The following is a 23,483-nucleotide window of genomic DNA, read 5'->3' as shown; positions in this document are numbered from 1 at the left end:
TTTTCCCCCTCAAACAAAGTATTTGTTAACCTGCTAAATATTAAACTTTAAAATGATTTAGCTAACTTTATAGATTTTTTTGATGGAGTTTATTTCCTTAGGGTGTGTATGAAACTAGAATTTTTAAAAATTATTTACCTTCTATAGTATTGAAGGCAATGTGTTAATGTGAATTTTTCTTTTATTTAAGTTTTATGCATAGTTCAACAGGAACATACAAGACTGATATATGTCAAATACTCATTTCTCTGCCCTCTGACATAATTTTTCCTATCAAAAAGCTTCTGGTCCTAATAATTGTTCAGGTTTCCTCTGAGCACTAACCTATGCTTGATCATAGTAATAAGACCCAAGATATTATCTCTGTGAGTTCTATGTTGTGGAAAATATATTTGGGTAGTGCTTACCTACCATGTGAACTCAGAGAGGAGATTTTTCCCTCATAAAATGATGCAACTTTTGTGAAAATGCAACTTATGTCAGAGGCTACCATAATACTTTACTTTGAAGTAAGTTCATTGTTATTATCATGATTAAACTCTCCAACGAGGTTGGCATTTACCTTATGATATTATTTGTGACTTGGATTTGAGCAGAAATGGTGGTCAATTATTTTAAGTAATAATAAACTAAAAATAGAAGGGAAAACCTGATAAAGTAGAGAGTAATTTGCAAGTTGGATAACAGATGAAATTTTGCTTATAGGAAATGTGAAAAGTTCTATTTTCATGTTTAAAAGTAAATAAAATGATTATTTATTTTGTTTTTGACAAAGATTAATTTTACCTCAAAGGAAGTTAGTCATTATTCTTGAATCAATGTATTCAACACAATTCTATTTATATTCCTTTGAAGTGGTTTTGGCATTTTTTACATTCTAGTTAAATCTTTTCCCAAGTTTATTTTCCAGCAAGTTAATGAGAATGTACCCTGGATTGTGTGTGTATGTGGTTGGGTATGTGTGTGTATCTGTAAAAATGCTCAAAAATATGGAAATAAAATTAAAAACTAATGGAAAAATACAAATATAAACCAGGTTGTGCTTCTCATTCTATATGTTAGGCATTATATATTCTCATTCTATATATTGGGCAATTACTTATGACTCAAGTAATTTATTAAAGTCCATATTGAAATCTGAAATCCATACATATAGATTTATATGTACATTTTGGCATATTATATGTATATGTGTATATGCATATGGTATATATATATATATACACATACATATACATATACATATATATATACATATATATGTGTGTGTATTTGTTGTAGTCTACATAATCGTTTTATATAGGAAATAAGTATTCATTTAACAGATCTGGACAATACACAAGTATTGAGTCATAAATTAAGAATATTTTTATATAATTCCCAAAAATGGGCTAATCAAAAAAAAACAAAACAAAACAAAACAAAACAAAAAAACATTTAATCTCATGCTTTTATATTTTCTTAACAATGATAACATGTTTTTAATTTTTTTTTAAACAATGACTTAACATAACAACAATAGTAAAGAAAGCAGAGTAGAAAAAAATGTAAGGGCCTTTCATATAAATAGATCTTATAGTAAACATCTTGCTTGATAAAGTAAATTTGCTTTATTGCTCACTTTTCAGGAATCCACATACATTTTATGCTTATCCAATTAATTTCCATCTTAAAAAATAGAATTATATTCCATGGAGGAAGTCTTCATGCAAGAAAAAAAAAATCACATTTAAGAATACAGTATTTTCCCCAAAGATTTACTTAATGAAAAGCAATAATCTCTTGAGAAAACTTTGATCAGATTTTAAAATAAACCACAAAATAGAAATACCAGATACTAAGGATTCTGTGGGGAGCTTTTCATGTCAAAGATTCTCACTGCAGCTTCATTTCATTCCTAAGTGTGACCACTCCACCTTTACTTTTTATAGTCATGATTTAGTCCAAATTTTATGCCTCATTCATGTGGATTTAACAAGTGTGAGTGTTCTCTTATCAAACTTTTCTTCTTTTGAGTGACTAGAGGGAGATGTTAAAAGCTTCTAGTTGATTAGCTTTTGCTTCCTTTAGAAGTGACAATTTAGAAAGTATTCGAGGACTTTGTAACTCTTTATAATCTTTTAAAATTTAACTCCCTTTCCTTCATACCACTTCATAAAGACTGAAATAGTGAAATAGCAAATCACAGTATAAATATACAAAGCAATTGAATCAAATAAAATATTTTTTTTCTTTTTTTATACATTATTGAGAAGCAGCATGATATAGTGGATAGAGAACCATCCTGGAAGGAAAAACAATTACTGGGCTCAAATCTTATTTCTGTTACATACCTACTTTATCATATTGAGGAAATAGCAACTTTTCTATCCTTTAGACAATTCTCAAGCACTCTAAGCTAAAAAATTTCTAGATAGAATTTTTAAAATGCTTCTATGAATTCTATGAAACACTTTTTCATATACCTCATTTAGACTACATAACAATGCTTATATCACTCATTTTACCAATGACAAAACTGAGGCTGAGGCAGAATTGAATTCAGGTGGTCCTACTCCAAATCCAAAACTAGTATCTACTATTCCACCTAACTATCTCTATGTAAAGATAGCTACTAGTGGATGAAATTTCCCCATTAGGAGTTCTCTATATGAAAATAATCAAAAAGCTGTCTTGTCTCCTCTCCTTCCTCCAAGTAAATTTTAATAGCCTTATTTTTCCAAGCATATGCAAATAGTTTACAACATTCACCTTTTCAAATTCTTGTGTTCCAAATTTTTTCTCTCCCTCCATTCTTTCCTTTCCTCAAGCAATCCAATATAAGTTAAACATGTGTAATTATTCCAAACACATTTACATATTCTTTATGCAGTGCAAGAAAAATTAAACCAAAAGAGGGAAAAACATGAGAAAGAAAGCAGACAGCAATAGCAAAAGGTGAAAATGCTATGCTTTTATACACAGTCTCTACACTTCTCTCCCTCTGTATACAGATGGCAATTTCCATCACGTCTATTGGAATTGCCCAAGTAAAATTAAAAAAAAAAGTTATCAGTTATACATTCATAAAAATACATGAAAGATAATTTTGTCTTTAGAATGATCAGTGATGGACTGAGATCTCTTCACTTCAAATAGGTAGAAAAGACAATGATATAAATGAGGGGAAAGTTATTCTTTAATAGATTACTACCCTAAATCTTCTCCATATTAAGGTTTTTTAAGTTTTTTTTTTGTTGTTGTTTGTTTGTTTTTGTCTCTTTCCATTATTCTTTTTTTCTTTTTGCATTTCTGGACACATCTGTTCATATTTCTAATGGTTTGAGTTGCATGATCAAATTTGTGAATTACTTATTTTATCCTTTATGAATAAAGAGAATAGATGCTTATCATAAGATTAATCAAATATTTATAAAACAAAAATGAAACAACAATAAAGTCATTTGACTCAATAATGGGTTTTTATGATGATCATGCATTTATTATCATTTCCCCCTATTATGCAATTATTTTCATTTTCTTCTGATAAGGAAGGATAATCAAAGTAAGTGAATGATAGTTTAATGTTATTTCAGCTTTTCCTTAATATCTAAGAAGAACTAACTCTTAAAATAACAACAACAACAAATTAAAGAGGAGGAAGAGATCTAATAAGGAAGATTTTAGTATAGGGGAAAATCATCTGAGAAACTGAATAATTAATCAGAGAAAAACAATAATACAATTATAAGTACTATAGTATGAAAGAATTTCATGATAAAATTAAGAAGATAATAATTGTATAATAACTAGATAAGATCATGATGGAGTATGGAATAAAAACAATAACCCTAAAAATAGTTTCAAAGAAATTTTTTTTTTCCCCTGAGGCTGGGGTTAAGTGACTTGCCCAGCATCACACAGGTAGGAAGTGTTAAGTGTCTGAGTTTACATTTGAACTCAGGTCCTCCTGAATTCAAGGCTGGTGCTCTATCCACTGCGCCACCTAGCTGCCCCAATTTCAAAGAATTTAAAACAGCTAAAATAGAAATACTGCATGGAATAGAAACTCAGGAATTTAGGAAAGTATCAAAGGCCATTAAAAAATAAAAGGATGAGTTAGATTTGAAAAATCCAATATTATAGCAAACAAAACAAAACAAAGCAAAAACAAACAAACAAACAAACAAAAAAAAAAACAGAGGAAAATCAAAAGATTGCAAACTTGAAAAAAAAATCAAGTGCCCAAGCAAGTACTTATTAAGCACTGCTATAAGCTATAAGCTTTGTTAGACTCTGAGGAAAATGATAATAATGAAACTAAACCTGTCCTTTAAGGAGATTACATTATATCACAGGAGGTATTTATTATAACAACTAAAATAGAAATCAGATTTAAGGAACAATTTAAAAATTTTCATTTCCTCAAAAATTAAGTTTAAAAAAAAACACCTGAATACTGTAATATATTGAATCCCAAAACAAATCATCAGAAGTATAAGGTGAGATCAGAATGCAAATTAATAAAATTCACAGAGATAAATATGAGGGTTCAGTACTTATATTCATAAAAATGAATTAATTTTCATTAGTTTTTTATCTTGACTATTTATTAAATTTATAAATATTCTAAGACGAAAGAAGAGGAGGAGAGAATTACATTTAAAGCTCCTAATAATATAGAAGAAAGGAAATCATGAATCTGGACTTTAGAAAAGGAAAGTTAAAGGAGTCAAGGTAAGATTGAAAAAGAAAGGGAGACAGACACTGAGTAATAGATTAAGAAACAGAGATAGAGATACACCGAGAGAGAGAGACAGGAAGAGGTATAGAGAATGAGTGAGGCTACATTTAATGCAAATATATAAATTAAACAGTAGTAGATATTTTTGACTTTGGGAATAGAAAAAAAAAATAATAACAGATATTTACATCACTGATTTAAAAGACAAGGTAACAAAAACAAATATGAATTGAAAGAGAAGTGGGAATTAAAGTAACTGGATGAAACTATTCTAATATAATAACCACTAAAATATAGTAAAAATTGCATACATTTCACAAGAAATACTATAACAGAATATCTCGTAGAGAATTTAATAATTATTCCTATTAATGTGAAGGCATTAATTTACTCATAAAATGAATGAGGGTGCTAGAAAGCGTTAGAAGATTAACCTCAAAAAGTTGTAAAGTCAAAAAAAGTTTTAAAGAGAACTAAAATTAAGAGTTGGAATATAATGCATTATGAATTTTTTTAATAGAGCATGATTGACAATTTTAATCTCAGAAAAAAAATATTCATGACACAGATATAGCTGAGAAAGACAAGGAGGAAAGTAATATTATCCTTAAACCATAAATGATAGAAAAAGAAATATGAAGGAAGATTTTGGAAAGGCATCTAAGGGAAATCTAATTAGAAAGCAATCACTGTTGGTGACTTCTACATATGCCTTTCCTTACAACTATATATACTAAACCTACAGACACCAAACAAACTAACCAACCAAAAAAAAAGCACCCTAATTAAACATTTCATTAATTGTGGCATTATTTACATTTTTATCACTAAAAACAATAATTTCTAAAGTACCCTTTTCTTATCTTTCTGATGTATGCTTTTTTGGGGGGGAAATATATTTTCTACTATATTTCCACATAGTAAACTTTCAAGAATACATTTATACCACAAGGTATAAAACACTAATGACAGTTCTCCCTGTCATATATAACATTCTTGAGTTTTGTGGGTGAAGCCAAGATTGTGGAATAAATGAAAGTATTAGTTCTACCTCTCCCAGTTTCCCTTGTAAACCACATAAAACTAAGCTTCTGAAGAGAGTCTGAAAGAATGAAAGAATGAACCACTCTCAAGTTCAAGATAGATTGGAAAAACTTTGAGAAAGTCCAGTTCAGACAGACTCTGGAAAAGCCAGTGAGAAATACTTAATCACAACAAATCAGGACCTGAGATCCTAAGTGTTGGCTCAGTACAAGAACTGATCAGTAGGGTAGCTTTCAGTCTCAGTCAAAAGACAAACTCTGAGACATCAGGCAGTTTCCTGAAAAAAGCAGACAAAGCCTATCCCTTGCACAAACAAGGGTGCTTGTGCTCAAAACAAAGGGTAGGAGCTACATAGGAACCTTGGGATAGTGACTGTGTTACCCCAGATGCAGAGTTAGACATAAAACATAAAAAAAAAAAAAAAAAAGAAAACAAAGAAAATATAAAAAAAAAAAGAAAAGAAAAGAAAAGAAAATGAATGAGAAACAGAAAAGAATCTTGACTACTATTATGGAGACAGGAAAGAGCAAAACACCAAATAAAATGAATACAAAATGTCCACAGAGGAAATCTCAAAGAGTTATATGACTTGATCTCAAGCCCAAAGTCTTCTTTAAAGTGCTTACAAAAAAATAAATAAATAAATAAATAAATAAATAAAAGACAAATAAGAGAGGTAAAAGGAAAAAAAAAAACAAATGAGAAAAGAAATGAGAGATATGCAAGAGAGATTCAACAGCTTGTAAAAGGAAGGTAATTCCTTAAAATAAAATTGGAAAAGAAGAAAAAGAGATTAAAGGAACTAAAGTAGGTAACAAGGAAACTTAATTATCACTTTTTGTAGATAATATATGATATACTTAGAGAACCCTAGGAATAATTAGAAATAATCCACAATTTTAGCAAAGTTGCAGGATACAAAATAAATTCACATATATCAGCAGCATTTTTATACATCCCTAACAAAGTCCAATAGCAAGAGATACAAAGAGCAATTTGATTTAAAATAACTGTCATTAGGATAAAATATTTGGGATTCTATCTGCCAAGGGAAGGTCAGGAACTATATGAACAAAACTACAAAACACTTAGCACACAAATAAAGTCAGTTCTAAACAATTGGAAAAATATCAAATGCACTTGGATTAGGTCGAGAGAATATAATCAAGATGACAATACTATCTAAACTAATCTATTTATTTAGTACTTTACAAATCAAATTCCCAAGAAACTATTTTACAGAGTTAGAAAAAATAGTAACATATTCCATCTGGAAGAACAAAAGGTCAAGAATTTTAAGGGAAATAATAAAAAAAAAAAAAAAAATGCAAGTGAACATGGCCTAGCTGTACTAGATCTAAAACTATATTATAAAGCACTGGTCATCAAAGCCATTTGATACTGGCTAAAAAATAAAGTAGTCAATCAGTGGAATAGGTTAGGGTCATACGACAAAACACTCAATGATTATAGTAATCTAGTGTTTGACAAATCCAAAGATCCCAACTTTTGGGATATTGGGATAGAAATTCACTATTTGACAAAAACTGCTGGGAAAATTGGAAACTATTATGGCTGAAACTAGGCACTGATCCACACTTAATTGTATACCAAGATAAGGTTGAAATGGGTTCATGATCTAGATATAAAGAATGATATTACAAACAAATTAGAAGATCATAGGATAATTTACCTCTCAGATGTGGGGAGAAGGAAGGGATTTGTGACCAAAGAAGAACTGGAGATCATTACTGATAACAAAATAGATAATTTTGATTACTATATATATTTGTACAAACAAAACTAATACAGACAAGATTAGAAGAGAAGCAATAAACTGGGAAAACATTTTTATGCTCAAAGGTCCTGATAAAGGGCTCATTTCTAAAACATATAAAGAATTAACTCAAATTTATAAAAATTCAAGCCATTGTCTAATTGATAAATGGTTAAAGGATATAACCAATTTCAGATGAAGAAATTGAAATTATTTCCAGTCATGTGAAAAGGTGCTCTAGGGTGGAGCCAAGATGGTGGAGAAAATACATGTTTCTTTCTGAGGTCTCCTTCTACCTTAATACTAATTGCAAAATTAAGCCTCTGAAATAATGCTGGACTGGCAGAATCCATGAATATTGGGAGCACAGTAAATTATCAGTAGAAATTATTTTAAAGATCACTAGAAAAGGTCTGGTTCAGCCAGGTGCAGGATGCTCAGGGAGAAAGGAAGAGCATGAAGGCCATTGCATGCTGTACAGATCTGGGTCAGAGTGCAGTCTCCACAGTTTTGTCCAGACTCCTTGCTATGGAGAGTCTACTGCAAGGACTTTACCACAGTATTGCTTACTCTGCCTTGCTTGCAAGTCAGTAGATCAGCAGAGAAGTTAAAAAGCATCCAACATAAACAAAAAAGGTAAAGAATGAACCCCAAAGTATCAGAGTCTCATGGAACATGGCTCCACCCACTCAACACTGGGAGTGACTCAGCTCAATCCCAGCCCAGCTGCTGCCATTTCTTGGTCCCTGTAAAGGAAGCTTGGAAAGCTTTCCTTGCCCTAAAAGAAGATCCCAACTTTTTGAAAAAAATAAGTAAAAAAATGCAAAGTGAACTTTAACTATAGATAGCTTCTATAGTGAAAGAGAAGAACAGATTTCAAACACTGAGGAGACTAAAAGCAGATTGTCTCCAGATGAAGCCCCAATGGCTGATATAACCTGGTACCAACCACACAAGGCTCTCCTAGAAAAAATTAAAAAGGATCTCAAAAGAGAGCTAGAAGAAAAATGGGGAAAGGAAAGGAAAACTTTGCAAGAGGGTTTGGAAAAAGTATATAACTCATTAAAAGATAGATTTGATAAAGTAATAGAAAGAAAAAAGAAAGGTTTGATAAAGAAAATAAACCAACTCCCTAAAAAAAGAGAATATGTGAAATAGAAAAGGTAAAGAACTCCCAGGAAAACAGAATTTTTGAATTGGAAAAGGCAAAGAACTCCCAGAAAAACAGAGTTTGTGAAATGGAAAAAGAAAATAAGTTCTTAAAAAAATTTTGTGAAATGGAAAATTATTCCATAGAACAAAATAACTGATTTAAATACCTAATTTGACTAATACACAAAGAAGTTTGAAAAAAAGTAAATGATGAAAATAATTTACTAAAAATCAGAACTGAACAAATGAAAATAAATGACTCCATGAGACATCAGAAATCAGTCAAGCAAAACCAAAAAATGAAAAAAATAGAAAAATTGTTAAATACTTGCTTGAGAAAACAACAGACCTGGGAAATAGATCTAGGAAAGATAATCTAAAGGTTATCAGACCCCCTGAAAATCATGATGAAAAAAGAGCCTAGACATTGTTTTTCAGGAAATCATCAAAGAGAACTGCCCAGATGTCATAGAATCAGAAGGTAAAATAGCAATTGAAATATTCATTGAACACCTCCTGAAAGAAACCCCAAAATTAAAACTCCAAGGAATATTATGACTAAATATCAGAACTATTAGATCAAGAAAAAAAAATATTACAAGCAACCCGAAAAAAAAATTCAAATATTGAGGAGCCATAATATATATTACTCAGGATCTAGCAGCTTCCACCTTAAAAGATAAAATCTGACATTCCACATATTTCTGATGAAAAGACCCAAGCTAAAAAAAAAAAAAAATTGACCTCCAAATGTAACGAGCTGTTGTCTCTAGAAGCTGCCGGATCACTCTCTGGGAAGAGATCTGCTGTGTCTTCTCAAATCTCTTAGACAGATTCTTCTTCCTGTAGTGAACCGTTGTCTCCAGGTAGTTGCTGTTAACTCTTGTCCAGAGAAGTGACTTCCCTTCCTGCAGGGAGCCCCGTCAAGCCTGATGCAATGCAGAGTCCTCTTCTTGAATCCTGGCTCTGAATCTCCTCCAGCTCTTATCCTTCTCTAGGCCGATCTGCACTCCAGGCCAAGTGCTGTCTCTTTTATCCTCCCAGAGAATGGGCGTGGGATAATGCAAGGGCTTCTGGGAAGAACCACCCCAGCCAATGAGCTTGCCCCCTCTATCAAGTCAACCTGAGTTCTCACCTTGTAATTGTCCAGAAAACCTGAATTCTCACCTTGTCACTATCCAGACAACCTCAGTTCTCACTTAGTAATCCTAACATCCAAATATAGGATTCAACAGAAACATATAAAGGTAAAAAAGAACTTTTGTGAACTATATTTGTTATGAGAATACATAAAGAGTGCATGTATAATTCGATTTTACCATTATAACATGAAAAAGGAATGAGACATGGAAAGGGGATTGTACCAGAAAAAGGGAAAAGTGAAAGTATAAACAGGGAATTTACACCTCATGAAGAGGTGAAGAAACCTATTGTGTATGAGGGAAAGAAGGGAGGGGAATAAAAATTTTGTGAATCTTACTCTCATTAGATTTGACTCAAACAGAAAATATTAGACATATCTGGTTTACAGAGAAACTTCTCTCATCTTATTGAAAAGTGTCAGGGGGAAGGCAAAAAAAGGGAAGGGATAGGCTAAATATAAGGGAATACAAAAATAGAAAGGTATAAGAAAGGAGGAGGAACTCTAAAGAGGGAGGTAATGTAACAGGGGAGAGCTGCATGAAGAAAGTGGTACTCATAATTTTAAAAATAGGGAGGGGGTAAACGGAAAAGGAAAGAGAAAAGTATAATCTGAGCATAATAAGATGGCAGGAAATAGAGAATTATTAGTTTTAACTGTAAATGTGAATGGGGTGAACTCTCCCATAAAGAGGAAACAGAGAGCAGACTGGATTAAAAACCAGAATGCTACAATATGTTGTTTAAAAGAAACATATTTAAAACAAAGTGATACATGTAATATAAAGGTAAAAGTTTGGAGCAGAATCCATTATGCTTCAGGTGAAGTGAAAAAAAAAAAAAAAGCAGGGATAGCTATCCTGATTTCAATCAAACAAAAGAACAAAAAATGATCTAATTAAAAGAGATAAGGAAGGAAATTATATCTTACTAAAGGGTTCCATAGACAATGAAGCATTATCAATACAAAATATATATGCATCAAGCAGTATAATATGGAAATTCCTAAAGGAGATGTTAAAAGAGCTGTAAGAAGAAATAGCAAAACAATAATAGTGAGAGATCTCAACCTTTCATACTCAGAACTAGATAGCACAAAATAAAAAAGAAAGAAGTTAAAGAGGTAAATATAATACTAGAAAAGTTGGGTATGATAGAACATTGGATTAAATTGAATGGAGGCAGAAAGGAGTACACTTTCTTCTTAGTAGTTCATGGAACCTATACAAAAGCTTACCAAAGATTAGGACATAAAATGCAGAAGGGCAGATATTTTAAATACATTTTTTTCAGATAATGATGCAACAAAAATTATATTCAATGAAAAGCCAGGACAAAATACACCAAAAAGTAATTGGAAAATTAAAACATATGATCATCTCAATAGATGCAGAAAAAAACATTTGCTAAAATCCAACATCCATTCCTACTAAAAACGCTTGAGAGTATAGGAATAAATGGACTATTCCTTAGAATAATCAGGAGCATATATTTAAGACCGTCTGTAAGCATAATATGTAATGGAGATAAACTGGAACCTTTCCCAGTAAGATCAGGAGTGAAACAAGGTTGCCCACTATCACCATTACTATTCAATATTGTATTAGGAATGCTAGCCTTGGCAAGAAGAATCGAGAAAGAGATTAAAGGAATAAGAGTAGGCAATGAGGCAATCTTGCAGATGATATGATGGTATACTTGGAAAACTCCAGAGATTCTAATAAAAAGTTATTAGAAATAATTCATAACTTTAGCAAAGTTGCTGGATACAAAATAAATCCACATAAATCCTCAGCATTTTTATACATCACCTATTAAATGCAACAGCAAGAGATACAAAGAGAAATTCCATTCCAAACAAATTTTGAGAGTACAAAGAAAAGTCAGGAATTATATGAGCAAAATTACAAAACACTTGCCACAAAAATAAAGTCAGATTTAAATAATTGGAAAGACATTCAGTGCTCATGGATAGGCCAAGGGAATATAATAAAGATGACAATACTCCCCAAAGTAATCTAATTATTTAGTGCTATACCAATCAGATTCTCAAGAAACTATTTTAATGACCTAGAAAAATATAACAACAAAATTCATATGGAAAAATAAAAGGTTGAGAATTTCAAGGGAATTAATGAAAAAAAAAATCAGATGAAGGTGGTCTAGGTGTACCTGATCTAAAGCTACATTATATAGCAGCAGTCACCAAAACTATTTGGTATTGGCTAAGAAATAGACCAGTCAATCAGTAGAACAGATTAGGTACAAAGAACAAAAAAGGGTACATCTATAGTAATCTAGTCTTTGACAAACCCAAAGATACCAACATTTGGGATAAAAATTCATTATTTGAAAAAAAAAAACTTTTAGGAAAACTGGAAATTAGTATGGCAGAAATTAGATATGGATCCACACTTAACACCATATACCAAGATAAGATCAAATGGGTCCATGATTTAGGCATAAAGAATGAGATCATAAATAGATTAGAGAAACAGAAAATAGTCTACCTCTCAGACCTGTGGAGGAGGAAGGAATTTATGACCAGAGGAGAACTAGAGATCATTATTGATCACAAAATAGAAGATTTTGATTACATCAAACTAAAAAGTTTCTGTACAAACCATACTAATGCAAACAAGATTAGAAGGAAAGTAACAAATTGGGAAAATATTTTTTACAGTTAAAGGTTCTGATAAGGCCTCATTTCCAAAATATATAGAGAACTGACCCTAATTTATAAGAAATCAAACCATTCTCCAATTGATAAATGGTCAAAGGATATGAACAGACAATTCTCAGATGATGAAATTGAAACTATATCCACTCATGTGAAAGAGTGTTCTAAATCACTACTGATCAGAGAAATGCAAATTAAGACAACTCTGAGATACCACTACACACCTGTCAGATTGGCTAAGATGACAGGAACAAATAATGATGAATGTTGGAGGGGATGTGGGAAAACTGGGACACTAATACTTTGTTGGTGGAGTTGTGAAAGAATCCAGCCATTCTGGAGAGCAATTTGGAACTATGCCCAAAAGGTTTCAAACTGTGCATACCCTTTGATCCAGCAGTGCTACTACCAGGCTTATATCCCAAAGAAATACTAAAGAGGGGAAAGGGACCTGTATGTGCCAAAATGTTTGAGGCAGCTCTTTTTGTAGTGGCTAGAAACTGGGAGATGAATTGATGTTCATCAATTGGAGAATGGTTGGATAAATTATGGTATATGAAGGTTATAGAATATTGTTATTCTGTAAGAAATGAGCAGCAGGATGAATTCAGAAAGGTTTGAAGAGAATTACATGAACTGGTGCTGAGTGAAATGAGCAGAACCAGAAGATCACTATACACTTCAACAACAATACTGTATGAAGATATATTCTCATGGAAGTGGATATCTTCAACATAAAGAAGATCCAACTCACTTCCAGTTGATCAATGATGGACAAAAACAACTACACCCAGAGTACGAACACTGGGAATTGAATGTAAACTGTTAGCACTACTGTCTACCTACTCAGGTTACTTATACATTCGGAATCCAATACTTAACGTGCAGCAAGAAAATTGGATTTACACAAATATATTGTTTCTAGGTTATACAGTAACTCATGTAAAATATATGGGATTGCCTGTCATCTAGGTGAGGGAGTAAAGAGAGGGAGGGGAAAATTTGGAAAAATGAATACAAGGGATAATGTTATAGAAAAAGTTACTCATGCATATATACTTCAAAAAAATTATAATTATAAAATTAATTAAAAAATTCAATTTCCACTTTTTGGCCACTACAAAAAGGGCTGCCACAAACATTTTTGCACATGTGGGTCTCTTTCCCCTTCTTTAAGATCTCTTTGTGATATAAACCCAGTAGTAACACTGCTGGATCAAAGGGTATGTACAGCAAAACTACAATCTTAAGGGAAAAATACTGCAAATTTTCTGACAAAACCAGCATCTGGTATGTTCTATAGTAGAGGATCAGAGGACCTGGAATACCATCTCACAGAAGGCAAGGAACTGAATTTACAACCAAGAATTAACTACCCAGCAATACTGAGCATCATCTTTCAGGGGAGGCAATAGATCTTTGATGAAGTAAGATACTTTCAATCAATTCTATTAAAAAAAAAATTCAGAACTCAACAGAAATTTTTTCTACCAACACAAGACTCAAGAGAAGCATAAAAAGGTATATAAGGGGAAAAAAAGATATATTATTTAAAGTTTAAACTGTTCACATAGCTGAATGGGAAAATGATATCTGTAATTCTTGAGTACTGCATTTGTTCCTGGGGCAGACAGAGGGGGTAATCCCGTGGATTAAGGGTGTGATTGTGAATGGAGTCTGATGTGATGATATCAAACAAAAAGACATTAAGAGATGGAAAAGTATGTATTGGAAGAAGAGAAAAGGAGAGGTATAATGCCACAATTAGATCACATGAAAAGGCACAAAAATCCTTTTACAATAGAGGAAAAGAAGGGAGGGGGATGAACATTGACTGAAAATTGATCTCATCAATTTTGGCTCAAAGAAGGAATAATTTAATCATTTATTTTGATATAGAAATTTGCCTAATTCTATAAAGTAGGAGAAGAAAAAGGAAAGAAAAGGAAAGGGATGGAAAGAAGGGAGACAGAAATACTAGAGAAAAAGGTGAAAGAAAGGGGAGGGGTGATATAAGGTAATGTAGTGAATGAAGTGGGTTAAAAAAATGCCTAAAACATAACACAGTAATGACAGGTTGCAAAAAGAGAACAAAAGTATTTAAAGAAGAGACAATAAGAAGGAGGGGAATACAGAGTTAGTAAAGCTAACTGTGAATGTGAATGGGATAATGTCTCCCATAAAATGGAAGTGAATAACTGAGTGGATTAAAAAACATTATATAATTTGTTGTTTGAAAGAAACACATTTGACACAAAGAGGCATATACAGAGTAAAGTAAAAGGCTAAAAACAAAATGTATTGTTCTTCTGCTGAAGTAAAAAGAAAACAAAATACAGCAGTATCAATCCTGATCCCAGATAAAGCAAAAGCAAAAATGGGTCTTATTAAAAGAGCTGAGGAAGGAAAGACCATCTTGACCAAAGATACCAGAATTAATGAAATAATAACTAAATATTAAATATATATGCACCAAGTGGTAGAACATACAATTCCTAGAGAATATATGAAGCCACTTATAGGAAGACATAAACAGCAAACTTGTAGCAGTGGGGGATCTCAAACTTCCCTCTCAGAATCAGACAAATCCAACCACAAAATAAACATGAAGGAAACTAGGGAGCTTAATGGGATTTTAAGAAATCTGGATATGATAGATCTCTGGATAAAACTGCATAGAGATATACAGGAATATATATATATTTTCTCAGCAACACATGGCACCTACACAAAAATTGATCATGCATTGAGGCATTAAAAACTTCACAATCAAATGCCAAAAAGCAAGGATAATAATTGCTTAATCTTCCAATCATGATGCAATAAACATATTCAATAAAGAGGCAGGGAGAGATAAACTAAAAACCAATTGGAAATTCAATATTTTAATTCTAAAAAATGAGTGGGTTAAACAACAAATCACAGAAACAATCTGCTATTTCATCCAAGTCAATGACAATGCTGAGATAATATCCCAAAATTTATGGAATGCAGTGAAAGCAGTACATAAGGAAAACTTTATATCTCTAAATAGCTACATGAATAAAATAGAAAAAGAGAATATCAATGAATTGGGCATGTGACTAAAAGAACTAGAAAAAAAAGATAAAAAAAATTAATTAAATGCCAAATTAGATATTCTGAGACTCAAATGCAAATGAAATTGAAGTTAAGACATTTATTAAACTAATAAAACTAAGAGTTGATTTTTTGAAAAATTAACAAAACAGATAAAACTGGTTAATTTGCTTAGAATGAGGAAAGAAAAAAAAATCACCACCATCAAAAATGAAATGGTGGTAAATTCACCAATGAGAAAAAGAAATTAAAGCAATAATCAGGAGCTATTTTGCTCTATTGTATGGCAGCAACTCTGACAATCTAATTGAAATTGATGAATATTTACAAAAATGTAAATTGCTCAGGTTAACAGAAGAATAAATAAATTAGTTATATAGGCCCATTTTGAAGGAAAAAAGATTAAAACCCAGAATGCAGGGCTGGTTCAGTATCAGGAAAACTATTATCACAATTGATCATATCAATAACAAGACCAACAGAAACCATATTCTTGTCTCAATAGATGCAGAAAATACTTTTGACAAAATACAGAACACATTTTTATTAAAAAAAACATAGAGAGTATAGGCATATAGATAGTTTTCATTAAATTTATAAGCAGTCTCTATGTAAAACCAACAGCAAGCATTATTTGTAATGGAGAGAAGTTGGATGCATTCCCAGCTTCTGGAATAAGGACTCACTATTTGATAAAAATTGGAAAATAATGTGCTAGAAACTTGACATAGACCTACATCTCACACTCCATGCCAAAATAAGTTCAAAATGGGTACACAATTTGGGCATAAAGGATGATACCATACACAAAATAGGAGAGCAAGGGATAATTTATCTATCAGATCTTTGGAGAAGGGAGGAATTTATGAACAAAGAAGAACTAGAAAACATTATGCAAGGCAAAATGGACAACTTTGATTACATTGAATTTTTTTTTTTTTCTCAAACAAAACCAACAGAACCAAGATTAAAAGGGAAGTACAAAGCTGGCAAAAAAAAAAAAAAAAAAAAAAAAAAAAAAAAACCCTTTAAAGCCAGTGTTTCTGATAAAGGCCTCATTTTAAAGATATATAAAGAACTGTGTCAAACCTATAAGAACACGCTTTATTTCCCAATTGATAAATAGTTAAATAATATGAAAATATAATTTCCATGAAATTAAAGCCATCGATGGACATATGAATACCTGCTCTAAATCACTATTGATTTGAGAAATGCAAATTAAATAAACTCTGAGGTACCACTTCACACCTCTTAGATTGGCTAAGATGACAGGAAATTTTTCCTTTAAAGGTTTTTTGTTTTGTTTTGTTTTGTTTTTGCTAGCTTTGTACTTCCCTTTTAATCTTGGCTGTATTGATTGTGTTTGAGAAAAAAAAATAACAAAAAAATTGTTGTAGGAGATGTGGGAAAACTGGAACACTAATGTATTGATGGAGTTGTGAAATGATCCAACTATTCTGAAGATTAATCTGGAAGTATACTCAAAGGGCTATCAAACTGACTTACCCTTTCACCCAGCATCACCACTACTGAATTTGGGGCCTAAGAAAATCATGAATGAGGGAAATGGACCCACACATGCAAAAATGTTTGTAGCAGCTCTTTCTTTGGTAACAAAGAATTGGAAAATGAGTAGTTGCCCATCTGTTAGAGAATGGTTGAATAATAACTGATATATAAAGATAATGGAATATTATTTTATATAAAAATGATGAAAAATATTTTTAAAAAGTCTGGAAAGATTTACACAAACTGATGCTGAGTGAAACAAAGAGAACCCAGAATACACTCTATACAATAATAGTATGACTATGTGATGATCAATTAAAAAATACTTGGCTCCTCTCAGTGGTTGAGTGATTCAAAGAAATTCCAATACCCTCTGGACAGAAAATGCTATCTGTGCCCACAAAAAGATTTATGGAGATTTAATGTAAATTAACACATTTTATGTTCACTTCTTTTTTCCCCTCCCATGGTTTTTCCTTTTTGTTCTGATTTTTCTCCTCTAATATGATTCACAAAACAACGTGTATTAAACTAATTAATAAATCAACTAAATATCTATTTATATGAATAAAACATTATTTTCCTTTAGCAAATATGATTTTTGACTTGTATGAAGAAAGCCATTTTTCAAGAAGACAATGTTTTAAATGTAGAAATACAAAATGACTGAACCTCAGCAGTTTCTCTTGTTAGAAAAGTATTTGTTTTCTGACTTTTATGCTTTGATTAAATCTTTAAGAACTTTATCTGAAAGACCTATTCCAGATTGTTCTTCAGTAGATCATTTTAATAATATCCCTTTTGTCAAATTATTGTAGGAAGAATGCTTTTAATGTTGCCCAACATAGTGACATCAATGTGAAACCTACAACTTACGTAATATGTTGTATAAATACTTTGACTTCAGTGATGATGTCAAGAGTCACTAAGTTCCTAGCAAAGGACTTGTAGTAAAATTTTTGTTATAATAAAAATGGTGGGGAAACTAAGTGTAGGTAAAATTGTATTTAAAGTACATTATTTGTGTTAAGCATGTTAATTATTAATGATAATAGTATAAAGTAATACATTGAATGACAAGAAAATTGAATCAAGAAACCTTAGAATTATAAGCATCCTTGAAGCTTATCTACTAGTCTAACCTGTAAATGAACTTTTTTTCTACCACATATCTAACCAGTGGCCTGTCCATTGATTTTATATCCAGAATATTTCTTGTATCTCAGCATTCTTTTTTCAGTTATATCATCATTTTAGTTTGGTTTCTCATTTTCTTTTTTACTTTTCTATTGTACTTGCCATTAATTAATGACACAGACTTTATTTTCTCTCTTTCATCTTTTATATTGCTATAAATGTAGCTTTTCCTAAAGCATAGCTCTCATTTTCAGACTTCTAGCATGTTTACAAATAATGTTTACCATTGTATATCAAAGATAATGCAAATTGTTTCATATGCCATTTAAGAGCCTCTATAATCTTGTTCCAATCTACCTTTGGAGGGCATATTTAATAGTATTAACAACAAATTTAGAACTGGAAGTAAACTAGTTCATCTAAAACAAACTCTTCATTTTCTAGCCTAGGGTATAGATAGGATATCGACCTAGAAATGAGTCTAGTGCATTATTCACTAAACTACATTGCTGTCTGCTTATATGTTTTCTGTTCTTTAGTCAAAATTGATGAGAAGCCAATATGGTATAATGTGAAATATATTGGCCTTAGAGTCAAAAAAATTTGTGTTTAACTTTCAGCTTTATACACTTATTAACTGTATGATTTTGAAAAAAGCTCTTTGTCTTATCTGGGTGTGAGTTTTCTTATCTTTCGGTCCATTGTTAGCACAGGTTTGTCTGAGCTAATAATGTGTGTTTCTATGTCTTTTCATGACTTTTATTTTGTTCTCTTTTGTCTTCATGAACACTTGCTCTGTGCATAGAAGGTCCTGTCTCCATTCTTACTTATTGATATACATTTCTTCCTTTAAAACTCATGTCAGATATAATCCTACATGGTTAGTATTGATCCCTTTAGTTAAAAGGAACCCTTCCCCACCTTGAATTTCTTGAATTCCTTTTTATGGTAACTTTTGTGGATTTAATATCAAAGTTATAGTTATTCTTATCAATACTTTACTAGAATATAAGCTCTGCAATCAATGAGGTTGTCTTTTTCATCTTTGTATTTCTTAGTACATTGTTTTGTACATAATTAAAGCATATCAAAATTTAGTTTTAGAAAATTATAAGGAAAGTACTTTTCAACATGTGTATATATTAATAAAAGAAACATATTAAACATACATTTATGATTTTTATCATCAAAATAATTTGTTTTATTTTAAACAATGTAGTTTAGCTTTTTTCAAGTTTATTTTTTCCCACTAATTTCCCTTTCCCTTTCTTATGCTCTCAAATACCATATGTGGGATGATAGTGTATAAGTATATAATATTATATATATATATATATATATATATATATATACATATATATATATATATGACTGAAAGTCTTAGAGAGCTTTTAATCCAATCCCTTAATTTTACAAATGAGGAAAATATTGCACTCAAGGATGTCTAAAGTTGAATTTGAATGGAGGTCTTCTTGACTTCAAGTCTAGTTAGTGCCTTCTTTTCTTTATCAGACTGCTTCCCATGTACTTTCTGCCTATATTGTTTGTGGTGTATCTTACATGGTGATGTTTATTTGAAATCATGTTGAAGTCATATTAAAGTCATATTTTGTTACCCATACCTAAACATGCTAAGAAAATTAGTAACTTAACATTCAGAATATTTAGCATAGTATATTAACCTTATAAAACTAAAAATTTACAATTGGAAGAAAGAATATTAGTCTCACCCCCTTTTATTCCATATGCACCTACTGAGGTAAAACATATCCTTGTATTAAATATAACTCTTAAGGTTAATAATATTTTGCATTTCTTTACAATAATACAAGCATATCACAACTACATATTTATAAATGATTATTTTTTGCAAAAATACCATGATGTATAACTAAAATTCTCCATTACAAATTACAAAGTGATTAATGAAATAGTTTGCATTATAACAAGTTGTTGTGGCCTCATGTGCATATAGTTTATAAGATTAGACAATGAAAACATAGAATAACTTTTCTCTGTTCAGGTTTCTTTTCTTTTTTTCTTTTTTTCCCTTTTAGTATGGCCATTAAATAGTCTTTACACAATTGTGAATCCAGCCCATGCTTTGGGACATGATGGACATCCAAAAGGAATAAGTACACCATTGAACATTTGACCTCACCAATTCATTCAAGTTTTCTGTACTTCCTATTGGTTTTGATATAATTATAGGTGAATAATAGGATAGATGTTTGCTTTTACCTTTGCTTCAATCTGTTTAGTATCTGGATTCTGAAACAAAAATTTGATTTTGCTTTTGCCGTCATCTGAAGAACCTTTAAGCTGAGAAAACTTGTACCTCCAAAGTACAGCCTGAAGGGGAAAAACACACACACACATACACACACAAAAAAAATATATGTCAATGAAATTAATATCAAGCTGTGGAGAAAACAAAAAAAAATTCTTTAAAAACAACATTATATAATATAAAAGGCAAATAAGTCATTTTATCTCAATTTTAGAATGACTCACATTTCATGGTAGCCAAAGCACATGAATATAAGAATTTATCATAATATCCTTTGGTTTCATGACCTTTGTAGCCATTGGACTGGGCATACCCCCCAGTTTACAAATGACTTAAAACTACAGTCACTCAGATACTAATGAATTCTTTTTAAAGAGATAAATGTCACTTTAATAAGAGGTGTTGTTTAAAAATGCAAACACATTACTTACTGCTTTAGCATTCAATATTAATATCTTCTTTTTTATTTGGTAATGCTGTAACTTCCTGACAAAGCTCTAAATGACAATCTCTATCAGATGATAGAGATGTTTTCTAACAAATAAAAGGTAAAATTACATAGGAATGAAAAAAAGATGACATAGCATTCTTGTGCAATAAGAATCCAAAGAACATTGTTGCTGCTATTTCCTCATCATCATGTTAATTCTTTACTAGTGAGATCTCTAACTACAATTGATCTGTGAAGTGTTAAGTGGGATAAAGATACTGGAAAGTAAGTTGTGAGTTTTTTAAATAACAAGGCCAGAACAAAGCATATTTAAGTGACTAATCAGGGAAAATAACCCATTGAGGAATAATGTTCCTTGTTCCGCGTCCTAATCACTGAATCCTCATGCTTCAGAGGAGTTAGTTATAATATTGGGTGCTTCAGAATGACCACAGATAAAGGAGTTCAAATAAGTAAAGCCCACAGATTAAAGAGTTCGAATAATAAAAAAAAAATATAGTTAGTGTCAATGACATATTGGAAACCAGGGATAAATATAAACACAGAAGTAAAATCTTAGACATACTAATAAGTATACTACTTGGTATTTCACTCCTCATTCATTCTTTCTTACTCCAATCAACCACTGATGTGGAGAATAACATGAATGACTTCAGACCCTTCAGTTACAGCTACTTCAGCTGACATTGGAAAATAGAGCTGGCTGAAGATACAAAAAAAAACATGAGAGCAAAGGGAACAAACGACATCATGCATGCTGACCACTTATGCCCTGTAGACAACTCCAGCTTTCAATGGAGCACAAATTAATAAATATTTTTCTTTACTCACTCATTTGAGTCTTTCCTACAATGTCTTTAAAAAAAAGTAGAGCCACATTCAATTTTAACCTCACGTAAGACCTGGAAAATGCTATTATTATCTTCATTTTATAGATGAGTAAACGGAGCTAAACAGGTTAAGTAGTTTGCCTAAAGACACACAGCTGTTAGGTCTGAGATCAGAATTTAGCTTAAACTTTCTTGAATCCAAGTCCAATTCTCTATCCATTGTACCAAATACATAGAAGGGAGCCATTGTGAAATTCCATGAGTGAATCTGAAATTAGCAGGTTTTCTGAACAGGGCCATTAAAAAAAAAAGTATGGTTATACCATAGTCAGGCCCATAAAAACAAGTCCTAGCCATGATCTATAAGAACAGGAATGAAGAATAGAAGAAACACTTTAGGTCACTGTTTAGGGAGATAGTGTGGAGTTAGTATCTGAGAACACTGCGAATCATAGGAGAAAATACTGTCCACTCGGCATCCAAGTAGAAACAGGAGGAGGCCTGAAACAAATGTGCTCTCCAGTATCTTGCTATATCCTCTCAGAGTCCCAACAGGAAATAGAACTAACTCCTGATTGATTATTGTGCAAAGAATAACAGAGACCTGAACCCATGATATATAACCAGCAAACCAAGATGTAAGCTGGGGACAGAAGCAGTGAGTGCAAGCTAATACCAACCAACTACTCCATCAAAATTGGTAGAAATAATGGGATTCAAATCCTAGAAGAAATAGTAGCCAAGAGTTCCAGTAAATATTAAATTGGCCAGAACAAAATATACCAAGACAAGAACTGAAGTTGAAAATATGAGTAATCAAAAAGCAGCAGATATGGTGATAAATATTATTTGGTAAGAAAAACATAAGAGAAAGCAGAAGGAAAAAAAGAGAGCTGAAGAAAAGACAAAGTAAGCATGGTTTTATAAGTATCATCATGTAAAATTTTAATTATATCCTCCCCCAAAATAAACTACACAAAGTTGAAAAGAAGAAAAGTATAAATAACAGATTTACAACTTTCTTTGTAATCCTATCATAATAATGATCTGCAAAATATTTGTGTTTGTGTTCTGTAAGAAATGACCAGCAAGATGAATACAGAGAGGCTTGGAGAGACTTACATGAACTGATGCTAAATGAAATGAGCAGAACCAGGAGATCATTATACATGTCAACAACAATACTGTATGAGGATGTATTCTGATGGAAGTGGATATCTTCAACAAAGAGAAGATCTAACTCAGATCCAATGGATCAATGATAGACAGAATCAGCTATATCCAGAGCAGGAACACTGGGAGATAAGTGTAAACTGTTGGCATTTTTGTTTTTCTTCCCAGGTTATTTTTACCTTCTGAATCCAATTCTTCTTTTGCAATACCAACAACAAAATTTTGGTTCTGCACACATATATTGTATCTAGGATATATTATAACACATTTAACATGTATAGGACTGCCTGCCATCTAGGGGAGGGGATGGAGGGAAAGAAGGGAAAATTCAGAACAGAAGGGAGGGCAAGGGATAATGTTGTAAAAAATTACCTATGCATTTGTACTGTCAAAAAAGTTATAATTATAAAATTAATAACAAAATATGTATAAAATGTTTGTGTTTGTTGATATTTATGCAGTTTGCAATAAAAACTGTAACTTGAACAATTTAAAA

General features: G+C 31.5%; 1 protein-coding gene across 1 annotated transcript in view; it reads right to left on the bottom strand.

Annotated features, from left to right (window-relative positions):
- The window catches only part of SNTG1 (syntrophin gamma 1), an 813,750-nt gene that overhangs the window by 36,050 nt on the left and 754,217 nt on the right, over window positions 1-23,483 (bottom strand). The window contains 1 exon segment of the mRNA XM_074278136.1: window positions 20,485-20,595. Within this exon segment, the coding sequence (XP_074134237.1) occupies window positions 20,485-20,595 (111 nt within the window).

The sequence above is a fragment of the Sminthopsis crassicaudata genome, chromosome 1 (genome assembly GCF_048593235.1).
Source record: "Sminthopsis crassicaudata isolate SCR6 chromosome 1, ASM4859323v1, whole genome shotgun sequence".
NCBI classification, from domain to species: Eukaryota; Metazoa; Chordata; class Mammalia; order Dasyuromorphia; family Dasyuridae; genus Sminthopsis; species Sminthopsis crassicaudata.
The sequence above is the reverse complement of the archived record's forward strand: the minus strand, read 5'-3'. Positions and strand labels throughout refer to the sequence as shown.